We start from the raw sequence: 23,022 nt of genomic DNA on the forward strand, positions 1-23,022 counted from the left end.
TCTAGGCCTACAATTGCTGCCCCAGGGCTCCCAGGCTCGGGGTGTCAAGGGCTGGGCGTGAGGGAGAGCTCTTTATACATTAAGGAGCTGATCCCTTGTCTTCTGGATAGGTTGTAAAAATGTCCACTGAAGAGTTTTAAGCCGTAGAGCCAGTCATCAGATTTGTTCTTTTTTTTTTTTTTTTTAGGTTTATTTATTTATTTTGAAAGAGAAAAAGTGGGGAAGGGACAGAGAGAGAGAGAGAGGGAGGGAGAGAGAAAGAGAATCCCTAGGAGGCTCCCCACCACCAGCCCAGAGCCCGACTTGGGATTCGAACCCACAAACCACAAGATCATGACCTGAGCCAAAGTCAGACGCTCTACCAACTGAGCCACCCAGGCGCCCCCAGATTTGTTCTTCTGACCACAAAACAGAGAATGTTTTGGTGAAAAGCAGGAGCAGAGGCAGAAGGGCAGCATGGGAAGCTGTTCCAGTCACCCAAAACACGGCAGAGAACATGGCCAGGGTTTTGTGGCGAGCGGGCACCCACACAGAGGCCGGGCCTGCCCAAGGCTGCTGCTCAGAAGAACAGGGTCCCGCCCTTAGTGCCCAGGATCCGGGCCATGTCCCCATGAGCCTGAGGGCTCATCACCGAAGCCTGAGAACAGAGAGAGTGAGCCCCAGGGTAAGGGAGTCTGTTTGGGGTGACTTCAGCATGTCCCTTCCCAGCTGGGTTCTCTCAAGGAAGGAAGATCTCAAGAGATGTTTCTTGGCCTCTCAGGGGTCAGAGGTCCTTTCCTGCTCAGGTTTAGCGGTGGGTGGTTGCCTGCAAGTTTCTTACGAGCTGGAGAGGGTTAGGGTGTTTCCATGAAAAGGGTCATTTCAAGACCCAAGCTGTGGCCAGAGGAATAGCAGGAATTAAGACACCTCCCTGTCCAGCCCCCACCCCCAGCACCTTGCATTCTTTTCTGCAGAAGTCTAAAAAGATAGAAATGCCACGATCGTCCCAAAGAGACCCTGTACTGGTCTCAAGGTGCCCATCCCAGAAGCCCTGTGGGTTAGGGTCTCACTGGTGCCCAAGGGGTCAGCCACCTTTAGAGAAATGGACAGAGCACAGCAGGCCTCCTCCAAGAGCGAGGGAGAGGGAGGGCCAGCCCTGGCATGGGGTTGTTAATCATATAATTGTGTTTTACCTTTTAGCATTTACCAGTATGCCCTCTGAATTCATGCCCCTAGCCCCTGGGGGCTTACTCGAATCCTAGAGGATATTACCCAGCACCCCTCCCCCACAGGGGGGCTGTCAGACAGATGGAGAAGGCTTGTCACTCTAGGTCATAAATTCCCAGGCTCCCTGGGCGCACAAGGTCCTTGAGGCCACCCCACCTGCGGATACGGTGGTCTTCTTCCCCTGCTCCCCTCACCCCAACTTTTTTGAGCAGTGTACATCATTTCCCATGAAATCTGATCCCTAATCCTAATACATAAAACCAATAAAGGCAGCCTTTTACGAACAGAGCACCCCACATCCCCCACCAATAATCTCTTCCCCGAATCAAAATCTTCTCCATCTTATGCAGACACAGCTTCAAGCCTTACTTGCAGCCAGACTCTCTTCAGCCTCCTGCAGAGACGTGCCAGGGGACCAACCATCATTGCCCCCGATTTACCATATTGCCTTAAAGTAAATCAGCAAGAAAAAAGAACTCGTCCTCAGTGACATGAAAGCATGCAGTGGATGTTGGTTGCACTGGTCTGTGGGAGATGGAGCCTCTAACCGGCTTTGGCTGGTCATGTCCAGAAAACTCTGGAACGCGTACATAAGTAGTTGTGAATGGCAACAATTCTTTTATTATTTTTTTTCCCTTCGAAGTTGATTTATTTTGAGAGGGGTGGGAGAGGGGCAGAGGGAGAGAGAGAGAGAGAGAGAGAGAGAGAGAGAGAGAATCCCAAGCAGGCTCCCCACTTCACGGGGCTCGAACCCACGAACCTTGAGATCATGACCTGAGCCGAAAGCAAGAGTCGGATTCTTAACTGACCGGGTCACCTGGGCGCCCCCATAATGCCCGGTGCTCACCTTTCAACTGCTCACCTTGAGCCCCTGGAACACTCTTCGGTGACCCAGGAGAAGCCCAAGTGACGATGGAGCAGTGCTCGTGTTAAAATTTGAGTAGAGAGCGTGTCTGAGAGTGTCTGTTGTCTTTGCTACAGCTTTCAGAATAGTTTAAAATATGTTTTTTAAAGTGATGTTAGAATCAAACGTTTAAAGAAGCCCTGAAGCATCTCTACCAAATATGGTGGCTCGGATGTCTCGTTTTCACACGTGAGGAGGAGACTCAGCGTCAGGGAGAGGGGTTGATGGGCCAAGTTCTCCCAGTGGGTGGTTGTCTGGCTCACAGCCCGGACTGAGCTCGGTAATCCTCTGCTCTATCAGAGCATCACTGATATTCCTGGCCCAGGATCCCCATCAGACCCACCCCCCACCGCCAACCCTACTACCCCCCCCACCATCCCTCTTCCTCCCCACCCCCTCCCCCCATCCCAACCCACCGTGCGGCTGGTGAGCTGATCAGGAAGGCAGGAATGTGAGCCCTACAGCTGTCGTGGGATGCCCCGGGGGCAGTCCAGCTCCACAGTTGTCTGCCAGGCAGGTGGGGCAGGAACCCCCCTAGTCTCCTGGCCCTAAATGCCAGGCTGTTGGGAGCAGAGGGGCTCAGGAATCACGGTAGACTCCAGCCTCAATTAATTGCCTTCGTTCGCATGTGCAGCCTTTGGATGGAGACAGCTCCCAGTCAATTGTCCCCACTGTGTAGGGACAGCTTAAGGACATGAGATAAGTTCTTTCCTCCCCGTCCCCAGCTGCCAGTGCCTGGTCCCCTTCTTGGGCCTCTACTGCACTCACAGCAATGACAGATTATGTGGGGGAGGCAGGTGACCCCTGATGAAGCTCAGTGCATGGTCAGTGGTGTGCAAGGACCATCCATGTGCCCTGGGTGAGTTGCATCATCTTGAATGTGTGGCTTTACCCTCCCGGAGCCTCGGTTTCCTCATTTTAAAAATGTAGAAAATGACATGCTGTGCAGGGCAGCGAGGAGGGACGCAGGGAGAAGTGGACGAAATCAGTCTCAGCGGCAGCTCCTATGATTACATTTGCTTTTGTTCTGTTTTGCTTTTAATGAGTCACTTAGATCTCAGTTACGAGAGGGCCATCTCTGGGTCGCGGATGGTCTTGAAGTCCCCTCCACAACTCTCATCCAGGGCAACTCCAGGCTGCTGGGGAGGGGATCCGCCCCGGGGGCCCGGAAGGGCGGACTTTGTGAGCAAGCCGCAGGCGGGGACAACCCTCCAGGGCTGATGGGGGTGGGGGAGGGGGGGGCCTGCTGCCCCTTTTTTGCCTGGATGCTCGGCGCTTTGTGATGCAGCCTCCAACTGGCTTTCAGAGTGACAGAAATGGATTGGAGCCCCTCATCGCTGTGGATCCCTGGCACGACTTCTGTTAGCAGCCCACGTTTCCTGAGGCGCTTTGCCAGGCTGGCATCTCAGCTGCTGGGCTGTGCCAAGATCCGCGAACACATCCCGTGGGCTTGGAGAGAGGGCTTCATGCAGTCGTCAGGGCAAAGTGGTGCCAGGATGCCTAGCCTTCACTCCAGTACTCATGCTCTCTCTCAAACCCACACATGCGCACACACGTGCGCGTGCGCGCGCACACACACACACACACACACACACACACACACACACCACCCTAGGAATTTATTCGTGTTCTTTTGCTCAGGGTCACTTTGCGCTCAGTCCACTTCCATTCTCATCCACTGTCAGTGCCTGTTATTTGCAGGGTCCTGTGGATGTGATAGGAACAGAAGGAGGAGAGGGACAGAGCCCCCTAGGATCTTTCTGTCCAGTCAGTCTTTAAAAAAGCCTGCCCCAGCACAAGATGGCACATGAGGTCTTCAGGAGCTGGACACACATATGTGGGGGCGCGGTGGGGAGCATTTGTAACTGGGGGACTGACAGGGCTTCCTGGAGGAGAGGACATTTGGGATGGACCCCAGAGGACGGGCAGGATTTGGACAGAGAGAGATGGGGGGGGGGGGTGGAGAGAGGGGGTTGTTTGAGGCAGAGGGGACAGCCCAAGTGAGAAGAGAGATAGGAAAGGTGGGGTGTGTTTGGGGCCCGGAGAATAGTCTCTGTTGACCGTGACGGGGAGGAAGTAGAAGTCAAGGCTGCAAAGCCAGGTCGGGGTCACGTTATACAAGGTTTTGAGTGCCGAGGTAAGGAGTCGCCGTTAAATGGGAAGGCAATAGGAAGCCAAGGACAGTTTCGAGCAGGCGAGGGTCATGGTCAGAGGAATCTGTCGGCAGTACGAGCTGCTCTGGGGGCAGGATGGTGCCGATAAGGTCTGGGGAGAGAAATGGCTCCCAGGGGGTGCATCGATCGGCACCGCACACGGAAATCCGTTCTTGCTTGTCCCAGGCTGGCTCGCGCGTGATTTGTGGGGTGCAAAGGGATGGAGGGAACAAAGATGGCCCTGAAGCCAGTTGGGGTACCGTAAACAGACCCACGGCCATTGGAACACTCTTGGCAACAGGACCCCGGTGGGAGAGAGAGATGCCAACGGGTGGGCTCATGATGCCTGAGGGCGTGGCGATGGGCTTCCTCTTCCGGCTCTGCAGAGGAGGGGCTGTCGTCTGAGACAGTTCCCCGGGCGGGTCAGCGAGCTCACACCTTGGCTCTCAGAGTCACCGACCTGCTTCGCGTCAAGCATGCTGGCCCACGAGGGCCTGTGGGTCTGCCCACCCCTCCTCCTCTGCCTCATCTGGCCTCTTCCTGCACTTCTGGAGTGACCGGCCTCACCCCTCTCTATTCCCACCACCCCTGCCGGTGAGGGCACTCTGTGGGCTTCTCTCAGGCTATTGTCCCTGTGAGACAGAAGGGCCGCGCGGGGTGGGGGACAGCGTCCCACACAGCCTCAAAGCCTTTCTCAGTCCCAGGCAGAGCGAAGCCTGGCCAACCAGCCTGGAGAGGAGTCTGCATCTGCCTCAGGCCCGGAAACAGGGTTCAAGGGGGTCCCCGGGGACAGAACAATACTTGACTGACAGGCCTTTAGAATGGTCCCCCTCCTCCCGCCCAGCTGCCTCAGGAGCCCAGGAGCACAGGCCCCGGCTGCCTGAGCCCCGGCCTCCAGAGCCCTCATTATGGAAAGGCTGGAGGTGAGGTTGATGGGGCCGAATCCTCTTGTGGCCACTGAGGTGGACAGCAAGGCGGGCCAGGGCTTCATGGTTTACCGTCTTAGGCACGGAAGGCTATGTGACGAGACAGGAGTTGTCACGCCATGCCATCCCAGGGTCCCACACGGCTCCTGAGGCTCTCCCGGGACTCGCTAGGGGCTCCCCGGGGTGGGAGGAAATAGGATGGCCTCTTTCTCTCAGTCGGTGGTTCTAGCAAGATCAGAGCTGCGGGCCGCGGAGGCAGGGCCTGGGCCTCGCAGGGGACCAGGGCACTCCAGGCTGGAATGAAAAGAGAGCAGGATAAAGGACCCTGGGACCAGGCAAGGTGGGAGGAGCTGTTCCCCCCCTTCGGCCCCCCACCCCCTCAGAGTGGGTCAGCCTGGCGGGGCCCCGGCCTCCCTGTCCGTCCTGCCCTCCCCGCCCGTTCCGAGAGCCTCACTGGGAGTTGGCTAAAGGCGAAGCTGTGGGTGGGGGAGCCGGGGGCAGGGAGGTTGTGGGGGGCAGGTGGGGCCACAGGGGGTGGTCGCCAGAGTTGGGCACCTGCCCCACCGTCCCCAGCCAGAGGCCTCATGAGCCTTAGCTCCGACGTCTTCTGGAACATCCAGGGGTTGCTTCCTCCTCCCACAGGGGGGCGGCGGGGGGAGCAGTGTGTGCCCTGAGGAGGCCCCACTTCTGGTGGGCAATGAAGGGTTATCCTGAGGGTAGGTCAGGGTCAGTTCACCCCACCCTGCAGGGGTCAGAGCCAAGCTTCTTCCCAAGTTGCTCAGCGCCGGCAGAGACAGGGCTGTGTCAGAACCTCCCGGCCCCTTAGAGGAAAAGAAAAGAGCAAAGACGGGGACAGAGCGGTCTTGGGACAGCCACGAGGGAGGTGCAGAGCACAGACGTAGCAATTACATGTATGAGACTTACTAGGTGTGGCTTAACCTCTCTGGGCCTTAGTGGCTGTTCCAGAAAATGCTAGGAGCCACTTCAGAGGCTTGTTGAAAGGACGAAGTGATATGAGTTCCCTCAAAGCTCTGAACCCGATTCCTGCCCGTGGCACGCGCTCAAAGAGGCTGTTCTGTTTGTTCGGAGTTGGGCTTTGAGTCAAGCCTCGGGCAGGACAGGCCTGTTTCTGAGCTTGGAAGGACGCAGCTTATTCCGGGGGACTTGGCAAAGGGCAGAGGTCTGTGCAGAGAAGAGAATTCTATACTAATCTGGAACCTGAATGCTGCTAAAGCCAATCAAACTAGGACTTCCCAGCCTCAGCGCTGTGGTCTTCGTGGGCTGGCAAGCCTCCTTCGTGGGCCACCCTGTGCTAGCTGTAGGGTGTTTAGTGGCATCCCTGACCCCAGAAGGGGCGACACTGCCCCGCTATGACAACCAAAGATGTCTCCGGACATTGCCAAATGTCCCCTGGGGGCCAAGTCCCCCTCCATCCCTGCTGAGAGACACCGGGCTATGATGATGTGGGCGAGGGGATTCGCAGAAGTGGGGGAGCAGAAGACGAGGAGGGCTGTTGAGCTGTCTGCTCATGGTGCTGCTTTTCTTACAGACCAGAGCTCATGGCCGAGCCCAGCACCCACGTTGTCCCCATGCTGTTCCTCGCCCTCCTGGTGCTCTCGGAGCTGAGCCTGGCAGGCTCCCTGGGACCTGGAACCCCGGCTCGGAACCTTCCTGAGAATCACATCGACCTCCAGGGCCCAGCACTGTGGATGCCTCAGGCCAGCCACCACCGCCGGCGGGGCCTGGGCAAGAAGGAGCGGGGCCCAGGCATGCCCGGCCGGGCTCAGGATGGGGCTGTGGTCACCACCACCAGGCAGGCCTCCAGGCTGCCAGGGGCAGGGGAGCTGCTGCCCGGGCAGAGTCCTGCAGGCCTACTGGAGGACAAGGGCCCGCTCCTGGGGCTGGCACTGCCCTACCCGGAGAAGGAGAACAGGTCTCCCGGGTCAGAGAGGGTCAAGAAACGTGGCAGGGAGTTCAAGAGACGCAGGGAAAGGTTGAAACTGCACAGAGGTAGCCGGAGGTCTGCGAGGGGGTGGGGTCCTGCCATGGAAAGGAGGGGTGGGGGGGGATGAGGGAAGGGCATACCCCAATGGCCAAGGGGACTCCAAGAGGGGGGTGGGGGCGGGCACAAGGGAAGTGGAGAAGTGTCGATGGTGTGAGAAGCCGGGGAGGATATCCAGAGGCTCCACAGAGGGCAGGCAGTGGATCCCCAGAGGAGGGGAGGGGGTCTCTCAAAAGTCGGAATGATCTGGTAAGAGGAGGGAGCTGGGAGAGCCTTGGTGGTGGAGTGTGGGAATGATCCTCCTAAGTCAGGAAGCTCTGCCTTGTGTCTGACCGAAATCCACCCTACTATAAGCCCGGAGTAGAGATAGACTAGTTCGGTCCCCAACCAGGGGACTTAATCAACACTTACTCAACTCTGAATCCCAGAGCGGGGACTGAGAGCTCAGACTCTGAAGCTAGGTCTGCCCCAGTTCGGCTGTGGCTCTGCCGCTTACTAGCTGCGTGCCCGGGACAAGTCCCCTTTCTGTGCCTCGGTGTCCTCTTTTGCAAAACGAGGATGAAGGCTCCATCTACCCTCAGTGTGGGCTCATAGAGGACTTAGATGCTTAGAATGGCACCTGACAAGCATCACGTGCTGTGAGCAGTAGCTGTTACTAGCTAATTCTCAACTTGCTCTCAGTGTGGAGTCACCGTCCCCTGACCCGGACACGGATGACCCAGGGAGAGACATGGCGTCCTTATCCCTCCTGCCTCTGTCCTGTTTGTCTCTTGGGGTGCTCCCCAGCGGCCCTGGTCACCTTCTTTAAGTTTCTCCCACATCCCCAAATCCCCGTGAGGGCCTAGCCGCCCCCTGGCCCCGGCCGCCACCTCCTTGGCCCACTCAGTTCCTGAACAAACATGTCCCAACAGCTGGGCCCAGGCATCTCCTCCTGCCTGACCTGGCCCCAAGGCCACCAGGGGCCGACCAAGTGCCGCAAATGTGGGGCAGGTGTTCTCCAAGAGGAGCGTGATGGAGGCTGGGCACCCCCACCTCCTGCAACCGCTGGGGTCTTCCTTGCTAGGCCTCCTGAGACCCCCCAAGTGGACAGAACACAGTCGAGAGATCCCCACTTAGACTCAGCCTCCCACCTCCTTGGAGGTCACGGTCAGGTTGGGTGGGGGAGGTTGGCATCCTCAAGGACTCACAAGGCATGAACTCATCCTGGCTCAACTCCAGGCCCCAGCTCCATGGGACCAAGGGCCCCCATCCCCCACCCCAAGAGAGTCGGTGTGGCGGGTGAGTGGAGGAGGGGACAGTGCTGGAGGCCAGGCCCGGTACTGCCGACCTGCCGGGGAGCTCTGGCTGACTGGGCCCCAGTTGCCTTGTCTGTAAAATGAATGGAGTGGATTCAATGGTCCCTAAGTCCCCTTTCTACTCTCTGGGGTTTGTTTCCGGAGGGTGGGGTGGCCCCGACTGACCCAATCAAACTCAAAGTCAGATCTTACCCGAGAAAAAAGAGGCAAGGGTGAGCCCGGGGCCTCCAGCTTCTCTCAGAGCCCCTTTGTTCCTGACCACCTCCAATCCTGCACACTGTCCCCTCACACTCAACTTACCCCAATGCCCACGGGTCTTGGGGGGTGGCATCTGTGGCCAAAAGCATCGGCCTTGTGCTCAGACGGACCTGTGTTTGAATGCAGGCTCTGCTGTCCCCTAGCTGTGTGTCCTGAGGCAAGTTGCCTAACCTCTCTGTGCTTCCGTGTCCACACCACCCCCCAGAGATGAAGCCTGAAGGAGCACCCATCTCCTAAGAGTTCCTACCGTGGTTAGATGAAATAATGCTTGTAAGGAAGGACCCAGCATATAACAGGGCGATGGTTATCACCACATAGGAAGCCCTTGCTTGTACGTGACGAACTGTGGATCTTACCATCTCAAAGACCTCTCCCCATTGCAGTGCCTCTCAGCCTCTCCTACTCACACCTCACCTCTTCCGGGAAGCCTTCCGTGGTTGATCCCACCAGTTCCCACTTGTTGCACTTACGCCCCCGGCTGTATCCGCTAACCTGACTTGAACTGGCCAGAATGCTGCTTTAGAGAGAGCATCCTTGGGCTGCCTCCTGGCGGCAACACTGCAAGTTCATTCAAGACCTCCCTCCTCTCTCCCCACCACCCCAGTCCCTCGTTTCCACCTCCCCAGGAAGGTGGGCAACAGGAGTGTTGGCTGAGCCCATGGCTTGTCACATAGTCCCTGCTGCCTCCTTGTTTGCAGATGGAAATGTGAGTTGTGCTGTGGGTTGACACAGGGTGGTGAGCAGATAAAGCTCCTGTGTTTCCCACTCCGTGTCTCAGGCCGAGCCTTGGTCCGAGGTCCTAGCTCCCTGATGAAGAAGGCAGAGCCGTCCGAAGACCAGGCACCGGATGCCACGATGGAGGAATCCTCCACCAGCCTGGCCCCCACCATCCTCTACCTAACCACCTTTGAGGCAGCACCTGCCACAGAAGAGTCCCTGATCCTGCCTGTCACATCCCTGTGGCCCCAGGTAAGGGGCCCCAGAAGAGCCTCGTCGTATATTTAGGGAGACTGAGGCACAGGGGTGGGAGGGAGCGGGATGAGGCCACCGGGGCTAGAGGCAGACCAGGTCTCCTGATGCCTGTCCAACTCAGCTGCAGCCCGGCAGACGCTCCGTGCTAAAAGGGCTGCGACTGTCCGGGACAAAGTGGTCCTAGGGTTCGCTCCAGGGACAGGCAAGAGAGCAGGTGCCAGCTCAGCACACCGGGTCCGCATGGAAAAGAGCAGGGACCTCGGGGAAAATTTTCACACGTACCAACACGTCCTTGTGCACTGATCCAGCCCCGAGACCGCTGGCTGCGAGGTGAATTGAGCGGCGGCCTCGCGGTGCTACAGAGCCAATGACTTGTCAGAGGAGAGAAGGGACAGGAAAGCGAGTGGCTGGGCTTCACCCAACTCCCCGGCTGCATCGGTGTAGAAACCCTGAGCAGGCACGAATACCTTCCCAGTCCCTCCGTCAGGGGCCTGGTGGATAACTCACCTGTCTGCATTAATACCATCCCACTGGGGTGGTGGCTGCAGAGTGAGAGAACTGCTTAGGCAGCTGTCCCCATGTCCCCAGGGCTGGGATTCCAGGCTGCCCAGCAGAGGACGAGCTGGCCTCTAAGGAGCCCTTCCTTAACCCCCTGGTTCTGGGGTCCCATGTTTCGACTCGCACCTGTTGGGAGCTCCAGCCTCCCTCCTCTCCGTGTCCCTCCTGCAGGCTCAGCCCAGGCCTGATGGGGAGGTGATGCCCACACTGGACATGGCCTTGTTCGACTGGACCGATTATGAAGACTTAAAACCTGAGGTCTGGCCCTCTGCAAAGAAGAAAGGTACGTCCGCCCCCCCCTCCACCCCCACTCCTGGGTTCTCCCTCACCCCCCTCACTGTCTGTCACGGTGGGGGCCCCAGTGAGCCCAGCCTGACCTACAGGTGTCCAGAGTGGGAGGGCGTGGCGTCTAAATTGGCACTGACGCCCACAAGGCAAAGGCTGTTCTCAAGTGCCGATCACACGGCAAACGTTTTCCTCTACCAGCTCGTTTTACCCGAAAAAACAAAACAAAACAAAACCGTTAGGCCCATCCTGCTGTTGAGCCCATTTTAGAGAGGAGAAGACGAAGGCAGAGAGAGCGAGGTAGACAGTCCTGTCCACGGCACACCGTACAGGGGGCAGCGTGAGCACCCAGTCCCCGGCACCCCCGTGCCGAGTCTCTCTGCTCTGCTTGGCGTCAGCTTCTGACAGCAGAACTTCTCGTTGCCAGAGAAACACTGGGCTAAACTCTCCAGCGATGGTAACGGAACGTCACCGGCTGAGGGTGAGCCGTGCGACCATCATCAAGACTGCCTGCCAGGTACGGAGCCAGCATCCGCCTCCAGGGCACACGGCTGGGTGCAGGGTCAGGGTTGGGGTGGTGGAGGGGAGGCTGCACGGGTGTGGGGACGTTCCCAGGCACATGAGCAGGGCCTGTGGGTCCGTGGCCCTAAAAGGGAGAGAAATAACAAAAACCAGAACTACCTCTTTCCTGAGTGTCGCTGTCATACTTTATTTGCTCCTCATAGCAACCCAGGGAAAGGGACCCTGTCATCCCCAGTGTTTAGACCGCCAGCTCCCGGACAGGCCGTTTCCTCTGCAACACATGGTTTTCACCCTGAGTGCAAAGAAAAGGCTTGATTTGGGGTCAGCTGGACAGTCTTCCTAAGAGCTGGCTCGGTGTGTGGTGGGCAAAGCCCGGTCTCGGGTCTACCTTGGCCCCCCCACCCCCCCACCCCCCTGCTGCTCCCCCGAGGCAGGCGGCGGGGGGGAGGGGCTTCAGTTTTCCCATCTGTCAAAGTGGACCTTGGCAGCAATGGTCCCTGAAGCCCCTCCCAGCTCCACACCCCCCACCCCCCGCAGCTGCTCTGCCCCCTCTCCCCGGGAGGCCATCCCACACCGCCTTCGCTCTGCCCATGCTCTATCAATTGCCCATCTGGGGCAGCTGGGGTCTCTGCCACCCGCCCCTGGGGGGCCTCGGCCATGGCATCCATAGGTGGTCCCAGTAGGGAGCCTTGCGCACCAGATGGCCCACCCTGCCGGGCCACGGCCCTGCCACGGAGATGATGGATCTCCTGTCTAGTGGGACGGCGGGCTCGGCGGTGGGAGGGTCCGGGGAAGCGTGGCTGACCGCGCACTTGCTGTGTGAGCAGGGAGCTGCTGTGACCTTCGGGAACATCTCTGCACGCCCCACAACCGCGGCCTCAACAACAAATGCTTTGATGATTGCATGTGTATGGAAGGTGAGCCCGCACTCCTGGGGGGCGGGGGTCCCCTGGGCTCTGAAGAGGGTGGGCAGAGGGGCCTGCGGCCAAGGAGAGGGTGAAAGAGGGCCTTGGGAGCTGAAAACATGAACAAGAACAGCTTTGCTAGGTGCCTTCCCAATCTGTGAACTCATTTAGTCTTGATTCCTGGCATCGGTTCTCAGATGTGCTTTTCTCACCTCTTGAAATACAAGCTGGCATGATCTCCTGTGATCTGGAGGTGGGAGAAGGGAGGAGAGGCGCGCATCTCTTTAAATAAGATCACATCTGAGAAGGCTGGTACTTTCATACCAGAATTCTATCCCTGGGGAGGCCTTCCAAGTGTGATAACAAGGGGTGGGGTGGATTTCCCAGCACTGTCCCAGGGGAGGATGCACTTGGCCAGCTACGTCCTTAACTCTTCTGAGCTCCCACCTGCCCAGGTGCGCCCCGCTGTGCCGGGCTCTTGTGCTGAGAACTTCACTCACACCATCTCCCATAATCCGCACAAGCGTCCCGGGAAAGGGAGCTGTTATGATCCCCCTTCCGCACATAAGCAAACCGAGGCACAGAGAGGTTAAGTGACTTGCCCGAACTCACACAGCCAGAAAAGTAGGGGAATGCTTTTAATTTTGTATTCTGAAACATTTCAAACATACGTGTTAGAAATCATTATTACAACCATTAGCCCCCCAGAGTGATTTCCCATTATTTTGCATCAGGATTTACAGACTCACTGCCCATCTGTGCCACTTCTCCCCGCCACTCAGTTCCCAGTATGATTTTGAAGCAACTCTTGGGAGTTTACAGATATTTCACCTGTGATTCGTTCAGTATATCTCTCTAAAAGAGAAGTACGCTTTTAAAGATAAAATACCAAACGTGAACAATAGTTGCTCGGTATCATTCACTAGCTAATCAGTGTTCACGTGTTTTGAGTGGGAGAATTTGGTCTCAGTCCCTCTACTGACCATCCTGAGATACAAGCCCTGTTTTTACTCAGATTAGCCTCAAAAATTATCTGCGGTGAAAGCAATACACCTACACGGTCTAGTCAGTCAAGAAATATTTTGTTTGTTTGCTTTGAAAGAGAAAGAGAACAAGCAGGGGAGGGGCAGAGAGAGAGGGGGGAAGAGAGAGAATCCCAAGCAGGCTCCACACCGTCAACGCAGAGCCCAGCGCAGGGCTCGATCTCACAAACTGTGAGATCATGACCTGAGTCGAGATCAAGAGCCGTACGCCCAACGGACTGAGCCACCCAGGCGTCCCCAAGTCAAGAAATATTTATTGAGTATCAGGTACCGTTCTGGACACTCGAGATTCAGCGGCGAAGAGAACCGGCAAAGTGCACCCATGGATTCCATTCTAATGGGATGAGCGGATACGAAGCAAATAAAGAGATAAGGTGTCTTTAGAAAGTAATAAGGGCTGTAAAGTAAATAATCCAGGTGGTCTGATGAGGATCAGACTTGTTTTAGGAAGGACAGACTGGAGGGGACAGTGGGGACGAGCCTCCGGAAGATGGAGGGTGTGGGGACGGAGAGAGAGCCCCAGGCAAGAAGCAGGCCAAAGGCGAGGACCGTGGGCAGGAACAAGGCTGGTGTGTTTGAGTGGGCCCGGCATACAGTGGCCAACAGAGAAGGTGGCCCAAGGGCCGGGTGGGAGAAGCTAGCGGGGAGGGTCACATGGGACGTTGTCAGCCTTGTTTGAGTTAGAATTGGAAGTCGTAGGCAGGTTTTAGGTGGGAGAGTGACATGGTCCCTGCTGCAGGATGCTGAGGGACAGGAGTGGAGATAGACAGGACCGACAGGGAGGTGAGGAGAAGGCAGGGTGGGGAGGGTGCAGGGAAACTGCCTTCTGTTACGTATAGGCAGGGCTGGGGACCCATTTCACAGAGCAGGAGGCTGAGGTATGGAGCCGGCAGGAGGGCACTCCAGTCCAGGTTGGCCAGAACACTTCTGAGGTCCGATCTCAATCCTTGGCCTCCAGGTCCAACCCCGAGCGCCCAGGTTGGGGGGATGCGGCCCTGCTGAGCTGCACCTGCCTGGTTGGTGCCTGGCCGGGTGCTCAGGGGGTGGCCCCACCATCCAGGAATCCTTCCTTCTTTCCTCCCCTGGACCTCAGGCGGGAGGGGGCAGCTTTCCAGGCATCCGGAAGATACGTCGGCATCCAAAGCCCCATCTGCTCCTTTCCTCTCATCCCTCTGGCACTGGTCGGTCCTGGAAGGAACGCTTGCTTCCTCCTGGGAGACTCAGGCTCCAGAAAAAAAAAGAACAGAAGTGACAACTCAGGCAGCTCATTAAAGATGGTCCAGGAGGCGGCTGTCACCAAGATGCCACACCAGAGGGATCTAGGCGGTGGCCAGGAACCCTCCTGAGGACCAAGAGTCCTGAGGACCTCTGAGAGATCCTGAAATGCTGAACACGGGGCCCAGGGCTTAAGTCCAGCAGTCAGGGCCAGCCTGGGTTCTGGAGGGTTCTGAAGGGGCTTCTGTGGGAACCTAGTGGTCCTGCTCATGAATCCCCTCCCCTTTCCAAGTGTCACTTGTGTGGCCACAGGTCTGGAAGCCCAGTGACCCAGGTGTAAATTCTAGACCACTAAGCACAAACTCTACCCAGCATCTTGCTCCTTTATTCTCTGGATGGTGACATAAGTGAATCTTAAAGTAGCAATGTCCTCTCTCCCTGAGGTCACTCCTAACCTGAAGTGGTGGGATTGCTCAGGCCACACTCACATCTCTTTCCACCTGCCACCACCAGGAGGGTGTGGCCTTCTGAGGCCTTAAATGAAAAATACATCTACCTGCCGTGTATCCCAGTAGATGCTGGTGGCCATGACAGAGAGAGCTTCAGCTAAGAAACCCTCCCACTGGTGGGCCAGAAGGGCCACACTGACTTTAATTTGGGTGGTCAGGGAGGGTCTCTGAGACGTGAAGGCTGTGAAGGAGCCAGGGATGCAGAGAGCTTGGGAAAGGGATTCTGGCTTTTCTCTTGAAAAGCAAGTGCAAAGGCCCTGGGGCAGAGCATGACTGGGTGTTGAGGAAAAGCAAGAAGACTGAGTGTGGCTGGAGTTGGTGAAGAGGAGAGTGGGAAGTGAAGAGGGCAGATGGGAGGCGGGTCCAGGTCCCAGGGGGTCTTGTAAGCCAGAGTGGGAAGTTTGGATTTCTATTTGAGTACCAGGGGGAGGAGCCACAGGTTTATAGGGGAGGGCAGAATCTGCATCCCTTTACACATTTTTTAATAGACCATCTTTTTTAGCAGCTTTGGGATTACAGAAACCTTGCACAGAAAATACAGTTCTCCTGTGCCCTCTCCCCCCACCCCCCTGCATGGTTTCCCCTGTTATCTTGCATTAGTGTGGTATGCTCTTTACAATTGAAGAACTGTCTTCATAAAGCCCATGGTTTGCATTCGGTTCACTCTCGGCATTGAGCATTCCACGGGTTTTGATAAATGCATCATGTGTCCACCATTCCAGTATCACAGAACAGCTTCACCGCCCCGAGCAGCCCCTGTGCTCCGTCTCTGCATCCTTCCTCCCCCCACCCCCACCCCCCGCCCATTGTCTTTTCTAAGCCCACTCGGGCTGCCGTGTGTTGAGTGGGTGGGTTTTAGGGCAGCACAAAGAAGGGGTGGTGAAAGTGTGCGGGGCGGTGGGGGCGGGGGTCCCAGAGGATGCGATGCGGGGAAGGAAGGGGCGGGCCCTGGCGGTGGGCCCCCCCTGACCCCCTTGACTCTCTTCGCTCAGGGCTGCGCTGCTATGCCAAATTCCACCGGAACCGCAGGGTCACACGGAGGAAGGGGCGCTGCGTGGAGCCGGAGACGGCCAACGGCGACCAGGGATCCTTCATCAACGTCTAGCGGCTCTGCGCGAGGCGCCTCCCCGCCGGCCTGGGGACGGCGCGCGCGCCGAGGTTTGGAGAAGCCGGGCAATTTGTTCAGAACTAGCAGTGTGAGATCGGATGGGGACTAGATGATCGAGGCTGCAGGCGCCAGCCCAGGACACTCAGCCCCGGCAGGGGAGCCCTGGGCGAACTGCCCCTGCCCAGGAGCCGAGCTGCGGCACACCTGCGCCCACCTCCCGGCCTCCGGAGGACCCACGAGGCCCCCGCGGCCCCGGGGGAACCGCGTGCTCCGCGATGGCAATGTCGAGACTGCCCTCTACTGCCCGACCTCAGCACTGCAATGGAGAGGTTTCTGAGCGCGTAAAGGGACCACTCCCAGAGACAGAGAACCCGAGGAGGTGAACGCGGGAACACCTCTGCCGTACCTGGCACTGTGCTAAATGCGTGCCATACGTTATCTCTCTTAGTTATCACAATGACCTATCAGAGTGGGCATTATCACCGTTTTATAGGTGAGGAAAACCGAGGCAGAGTTAGTTATGACTTGTCCAGGGTCCCAGATCAATGCTCCTCAAACCTTAACCTGTGTAAGAACCCCCGGGGAGATCTGGCTCAAATGCAGATTCTGGCTCAGTCGCTTCTGCATTTTTAACAAGCTCTGAGGGTGGGGGGGGCATGCTGCTGATGCTGATGGGGACCCCACTGAGAGCACCCAGGTCCTAGGGAGTAAATGCCAGAGCCGGGATTTGAACCCAGGCCAAGCCTGTCGGGTTCCCCAGGCCCAACGTGTGGTTGCTTGTCCACAACCAAGGATTTATCCCAGGTTCTCCAGGGCTTTCAGTGGGAAAGAAGCGTCCCCTGGCAGTTCCTTTCCCTGTGATGAAGTCTGCAAAAACGAACTGTTCTCTTCCTTCCCTGGACAAAGGTGTATCATCTTTAAAAACAAAACATGCATTATGCTCCCGCTTGCCGGTAAGGCATGACTTGGGAAGATTGGTCGCTGTCCTCTGGGAGTTGGTATTCTGAGATACGATGTGTTTGGGGGAAACAAGAGTGCATGTCCCAGGACATGCGCTTTGCCGTTGCCCTGATAGCTTCTTAAGCTTCTGTGGTTCATGCCCTTTGAGAATCGAATGCCAATATGGACTCAAAATATGCACCCATTTTGCATGCTGCCTTAGTGGTTTCCAGGCCTCCCACAGACATCTCTAGACTCCCACACCACACTTCTGCAGCAAAGCCTACTGAGGAGTTGAGGTACCTCTGAGGTCAAGGTGCTGTCTGAAACTACCTGCCCCCCCGCCCCCCGCCATAAGCTAGACCCACGATGCCCTCAGAACATCTCTCCCAGCAGATTTGGCTCTAAGGGCCACTTCAGGAAAGCCACTTAAATCCCCCCTATACACACCTGGCACCTCATTCTTGGTCAGCCCTCTGGTCCAGGGCAAACCAGGTTGCAAATGACAAAAGCGTTCCCTGTCCAAATTCCTCGCTGGCCTGGACACCTGCCAGAGGGACCATACCCGTGATGCCAGGGCTGTTTACTCCATTGGGAAAATCAGTCAGGGTCAGAGGTCTGGCACCAAGCATAGCAGACAGATCTAGGAGAAACCAAATATCCTTGCTCATTTCTCCCCTTTCAAGTTCTATGGGCAAAGGAATCTTGGGCGTGGGGGCGGGGCAGGGGAACTGAAAGAGATCAAAGCCGGCTGTTTGGAAGTCACATCTACCAGCAGTTTTGTTTAAGACCAGACAACGCCCGTGCTGTGTGTGCTTCGCTTGGGGTGGCTGATCTGAGATTGTGATTGAACCCTAAGGGGGTGGCTGCAGGCAGGAAGCACAGCATTGCTTATGTCTGGCATCGCTTGTGTCTGGGGGCCAATAGGATGGCCCGGGGACATCAGCAATGGAAAACACAGAAGGCCCCATGGAACTATCCCTGTCTACTAGGGGAGTTCCACGGTTGGAAATTCAGAGGAGTCTAGCTCTTTGCCCTAGCTACCTGCATGTCGCGGTTGCAAGGTGGTCTGTGGGTGCAAAGCTCCTAACACCAGAGTTAGGGATCCCAGAGCCCCCTGTGTTTAACAAACCCCTCTGCCAGGAAGTTCTTCCTTAGGTCTATCTTACATTTCTTTCGCTGGTACAGAAGTCAATTCTCCCTAATCCAGGATTCAGCAAACTTTTTGCCATAAAGGGCAGTTAAATATTTTAGGCTGTGTTCCAATAAAACAATTTGTGGACACTGAAGTTTGAATTTCATATAATTTTCACATGTCACAAGCTATTAGCCTTCGTTTGATCTTCTAAAACCCATTTATGAATGTAAAAACCTCTCTTAACTGGCAGATTATCCCAAAGCAGGTGGTGGGTTGGATTTGGCCCACGGGCGCTAGTTTACAGGTTCCTGCTACAGTCACTGGTCTCAAACTTGGCTTCACGTTAGAAGAATATGGGGAGCTTTCCAAGGTGCTGATGCCCAGGCCCACCGGCAGAGTGTCACCAGTGCTGGTTTCATTGATCTGGGTTGCGTCTGGGCTTCGTTTGTGTCCAAGGCTCCCCCAGGCAACTGTAATGTACAGCCGGGCCTGAACTCTGCCCTTGTCCTCTTGACTGTGGGAGTGCAGCTGGTAGCAAACAGCCCGCTCCACCTCTTACCACCTTGGCGACCTTAGGAAAGTTACTTGTGCCTTGATTTCCTCATCTGTAAACTGGGTTAATGACTCTCCCTTCACAGAGTTGTTGCCAGAAGTAAACGTAAAATCCCTAGAGCATGTTTAGAATAGTGCCAGGCACATAATAAGCCCCCAGTGTGGGCTAATTTGTTTCCTAGGATAGTATCAGTAGGCGTTCTGTTCTTTGACGATGATCCATCATATACTCAAGGATCATTTCAAAGTCACCGTTCAGGCTCCTTCCCCTGGAACACTGGGGCCAGGAGATGCTCCTTTAGAAAAGAGAGGGCGGTGTTCTGTGGTCAAAGAAGTTTGGAAACCTATTCTGGACTCAGCCAGAGGCAGCCATGTACAGATTCCTGCACTGAGGCTGAGCTGGAAGATGTGTTAAGCGGCATTGCAATACAGGTTCATGAATTTAAATGCAACCAGAGGGAGAGCAGAGCAGGAGGTCAAGTGGAAACCAATAGCTGCTTGTTGGGTGGCCTGTGCCCTCCTGCATTCCTTCTTCGGAGTCTTACGCCATTCCCCAGAGGTGCCCACGGTTCCCACATGACTCCTTTCTGGGTTTTGTCCAGCGATGCCAAGAGTGGCTCCTCAGCCTGCTGGGAATGGGCTGAGGGTCAGAGGACGTGAGGGCCGAACCTCACAGGGAACGTGACGGCTTCAGTTGCCCCTTGAGGAATGACAGGAACCACAAGTCAAATCCAAAGCCACAACCCCTTCCTCCCCCCAGATGGATCCTTACTCTAAGCCATATTCAACACACCCAGTAAAATCTAGTGTTGAGATGGTGGGCCCACAGCTCCTTGGAAATGGACCCGCTTTGCAGCAGGAGAGTCAGTGAACATACACGGAACCTACAAAGACATCTCTGTAAGACAACAGAACAGCAAGGAAAGTGGGCGCTGGGAGGGACACTGGGAGGTGCCAGAAAGCAAACCACTTAGGCTCCTTACTGGGGATTTCACAGGACTGGCACCATCACCTCCACAATGACCTTTCCTCTCATGGGAGACAGTGAGGAGCGTGGGGGAGGGGGTTAGGGGGCAGCAGGAACTGGTTTGCAGAACCAGGGACTTTCATGGCAGGGAATGTGTTTTCTGAATCCTAAGTCAGGACAGGTCATCTGATATAGGATCCTCGGCCTCTTCTGGGTGCAGGAGGCTCCCTAGTCCCTCCTTACTCACCGTGTGGTCCTGGACCAGCAGCATGGCGTCACCTGGGAGCTTGATAGAAGTGTGGGATCCCGAGCCCACCCCAGGTCCGCTGAACCAAAATTGGTGGCAGGGGAGCACGGCCGTCTGGATTTTAACAAGACCCAGGCTGTTCTTGTGCACGATTGAGTTTGAGAGACACGGGTCTAGGATGTATAGGGGGAAACAGAAAAGTGGGATGGTCTGGGACTTTTAGCTAATTCAGAGCCTTTACATTTGGGTGTGTGAGTTGGCAGATCTGAGATCCGGTTTGCCTAGTTAATAACCAGCGGTGGACAAACCCCCAGGCTCTGAGGCCCTGGCAGGGCTGGAACTGGTCTATTTTCAGAGGAAATCAAGCGGAGCACCTGGGCCTGGAGCCCTCAGTCATTGGGTTTTCTGACTCTTGGGAACTTCCCTGGGGTGCTGTGGTTCCTCTTTAAAGTGTGGGGGCAGCAGGGGGAGGGGGGGGAGGTGCCAGGCCCTTGTAGTCCCGTGATGACGTGTTGCATGTGCTCCCGTGAGCTGTAAATAAAGAGCCAATGGTTCATTAGCTGCTTTCTTGTCTCTCTCTGACTCTCCAGGAGATGATCTGTGTGTGCAGAGGCAGGGAGCACACGCGGGGCGTTTGGAGGGGACCGGAAGCCTAGCATTTCCTCAGCCACATCCTTGAGCATTTGCTCTGAGCTCAGCAGGAAACGAGACAGAGTCTCTGTCCTCACCTGGACCTCATCGTGACCCTTTAACTAGGCCTCTTGATGGGAATGTCATGTTTTGACCTCCCTCTCCATTTTAGGGTTGGGGTAGCTGAGGTCCCAAAGAGATCACAAGGCTCGTCACAGCAGGCTGGCCCTCATTCAGGGTCTGGGTGGCCACGTGTAGAGAACAGCAGACGCCAGCTTCAGCAGGATGGAAAGGAACAAAGCACCGCCATCTAAGCAGGCTCAGATGCCATCATGGGAAAGGGCATGAATTGGCCAGGGAGTGGCCTGGCTTAACACCAGGAAAGACGTCTCTTATCTCTGTGGCAGCTCCAGCCACTGCTGCCCGGCTCCACGGACCAGGCCCTGCTAGGCCTGGCTGATCATAATACAGACCAAGGCTGTGTAACAGCTCTAGGGGACTCCACATCCTGAAGCCAAGCCAGGGTCCAGACTCTCCTGGGGGCTGGGGTAACCACAGACATGGGATGCTCTTTTTTTTTTTTTAATGCTTATTTTATTATTTTTGAGAAAGAGAGAGAGAGCGTGAGCTGGGGAGGGGCAGAGAGAGGCAGACAGAAGATCTGAAGTGGGCTCTGTGCGACAGCAGAGAGCCCAATGCGGGGCTTGAACCCTGAGATCATGACCTGAGCCGAAGTCAGATGCCTGACTGACTCAGCCACCCAGGGGCCCCAATATGGGATGCTCTTAAGGGCCTGGTGTCCCTGTGGGGCGCTCCCTGCCCAGGCACCACTGAGGGACTGGCTTCTGCAGCCTGGACGGGGGAAACACCCTAATCCAAGGTTTCCCACGGCATGGGCCTGGGATTCCCAGCATCAGGATCCTCTAGGGAGAAAACCCAGGTTTCTGAGCTCCACTCAGGCCTGTGACTCAGAATCTCTAAGGGTGGGTCTTGGGAATCTGCATGTTTGATAAGCCCCTTGCCCTAGGTATGAGAATTGCTTCATCAGATCTTCCTGAGAACTCAATTTCCTCCCCCACTCAGACCCCAAGTAGCTGGCGAACCTCTCTCTGGGGATGGTTTTAGGGAATCAAGCCCAAAAAGTTCCATTTCGTCTAAGCTTCAAAAGTCCTCCCCTTGCTGGCCCAGCAGCTCAGCTCTGCCACTGCAGGGCAAGGCAGCCACAGACAACGCTGTGAATGGATATACACAAATGCATGAGCATGGCTGTGTTCCAATAAAACTTTATTCATACAAAAGAGCAGCAGGCTGGATCTGCCCATGATCTATGGTTTGCCAACCCCCAAACCTATACTGCTGACCCCTGGGTCCATGGTTGCAGAAAGGTATGCTAGGCTTTTACAAACCCCTCCTGCCCTGGGATGTCTACTCAAATCCATTTCTACTAATGAGGGGTTAGAGCAGTACTGAAATGAGGAGTCAAGGCCAGTTGAACTCAAGGCCGCAGGGATTTCAGCTCTCTGCCAGCAGCCGGGGTGCTGCCCTCAGGGGATCAGGTAGCTGGACGGGGGGTGTATTGGCCAGGTTCTCCAGAGAAACAGAGCCAATAGCATATTTGTATTTATATATCTTTGTGTATTTATATATCTCTTTTCTCTCTGTATCTATTTATACGGATTTATTTTAAGGAACTGGCTCACCCTATTATAGGGGCCAGCAAGTCTAAAATCCATGGGGCAGGCCAACTGGCCAGAAACTCAGGCAGGAGTTGATATGATGGTCTTGAGACCACATTTCTTCTGCTCTGAGACCTCCGTCTTTGCTCTTAAGGCCTTCAACTGGTTGGATGAGGCCCACCCACATTATTGAAGGTACTCTCCTTTCCTTGAAGTCACCTGCTTGTAGATGTTGGCCGAATCTGCAAAATGCCTTCACAGCGGCACCTAGATTAGTGTGTGATGGAATCCTCACATACTCCCGCTGGCCAGGATGACACAGGAAGCTGACCATGACGGAGAGGCGAAGCTCAGCTCTCCAGCTCTGGATCATAGCACCCAGGCATGTGGTAGAGTTGTCTTTGGTGCGTCTTGAGGTTCTGGGCTCCCTCACTGCTTTGCCAGCTTGAGTGCCAGATGGCAGCAGTGACTGCCATCTGTTACGTAAGCGGACACACCAGTCCTAGTCTCAGGACATGAAATCCTGGCGGGCGTGGGATGGGGGAAGGTGGTGTGATGGACACTTGTGTAGGCAAATGGCTAAACAGAGAAACTCCTTTCTCTGCACCCTCCCCCTCCAGGATGGTGTATCCTGAGACCCACATGTTTGTGCCTGGGGGACCATGGCGGGACACCTGGGACCCTTCCCCACTGGTGATTGGTCAGTCCAGCAGGGCAGCCTGGGCAGCTCTGTGCATGGTGATCCTGAACTGTCTCTCCATGCCCCAGCCTTGACCTTGTGTCAGTGCCTGGCACAAAGCGGAAGTCATGTTTAGAGAGGGAACACATTCGTCCAAACACAACTGTGGCCTCTATCTACGGGGCGGTCCTCACTGCCAGAAGCACCCTCCTCTTGTGTAGCTAGGTATTATTAGAGCCCCTTTTTCAGAGCAGGAAAACTAAGATGTATCAGGGACCCCACCCAGGTCTTTCCTCCTCCAAAACTCGATTATGTCCCCCGATTTCACATTGC

General features: G+C 56.0%; 1 protein-coding gene and 1 non-coding gene across 2 annotated transcripts in view; one reads left to right on the forward strand and one right to left on the reverse strand.

Moving 5' to 3' along the window:
- The window catches only part of DRAXIN (dorsal inhibitory axon guidance protein), a 24,542-nt gene extending 6,453 nt beyond the window's left edge, over window positions 1–18,089 (forward strand). Inside the window, exons 2-7 of the mRNA XM_045475617.1 lie at window positions 6,739–7,199; window positions 9,523–9,713; window positions 10,446–10,557; window positions 10,987–11,076; window positions 11,909–11,998; window positions 15,746–18,089. Coding sequence (XP_045331573.1) covers window positions 6,749–7,199; window positions 9,523–9,713; window positions 10,446–10,557; window positions 10,987–11,076; window positions 11,909–11,998; window positions 15,746–15,858 — 1,047 coding nt within the window. The 5' untranslated portion in view covers window positions 6,739–6,748 and the 3' untranslated portion in view covers window positions 15,859–18,089. The remainder of the gene's footprint in view (window positions 1–6,738; window positions 7,200–9,522; window positions 9,714–10,445; window positions 10,558–10,986; window positions 11,077–11,908; window positions 11,999–15,745) is intronic.
- Window positions 296–380, reverse strand: TRNAQ-UUG. Its single transcript has one exon. It is a non-coding gene; the product is annotated as a tRNA-Gln (tRNA).
- Window positions 18,090–23,022: the final 4,933 nt, after the last annotated feature.

The sequence above is a fragment of the Leopardus geoffroyi genome, chromosome C1 (assembly GCF_018350155.1).
Source record: "Leopardus geoffroyi isolate Oge1 chromosome C1, O.geoffroyi_Oge1_pat1.0, whole genome shotgun sequence".
NCBI lineage: Eukaryota > Metazoa > Chordata > Mammalia > Carnivora > Felidae > Leopardus > Leopardus geoffroyi.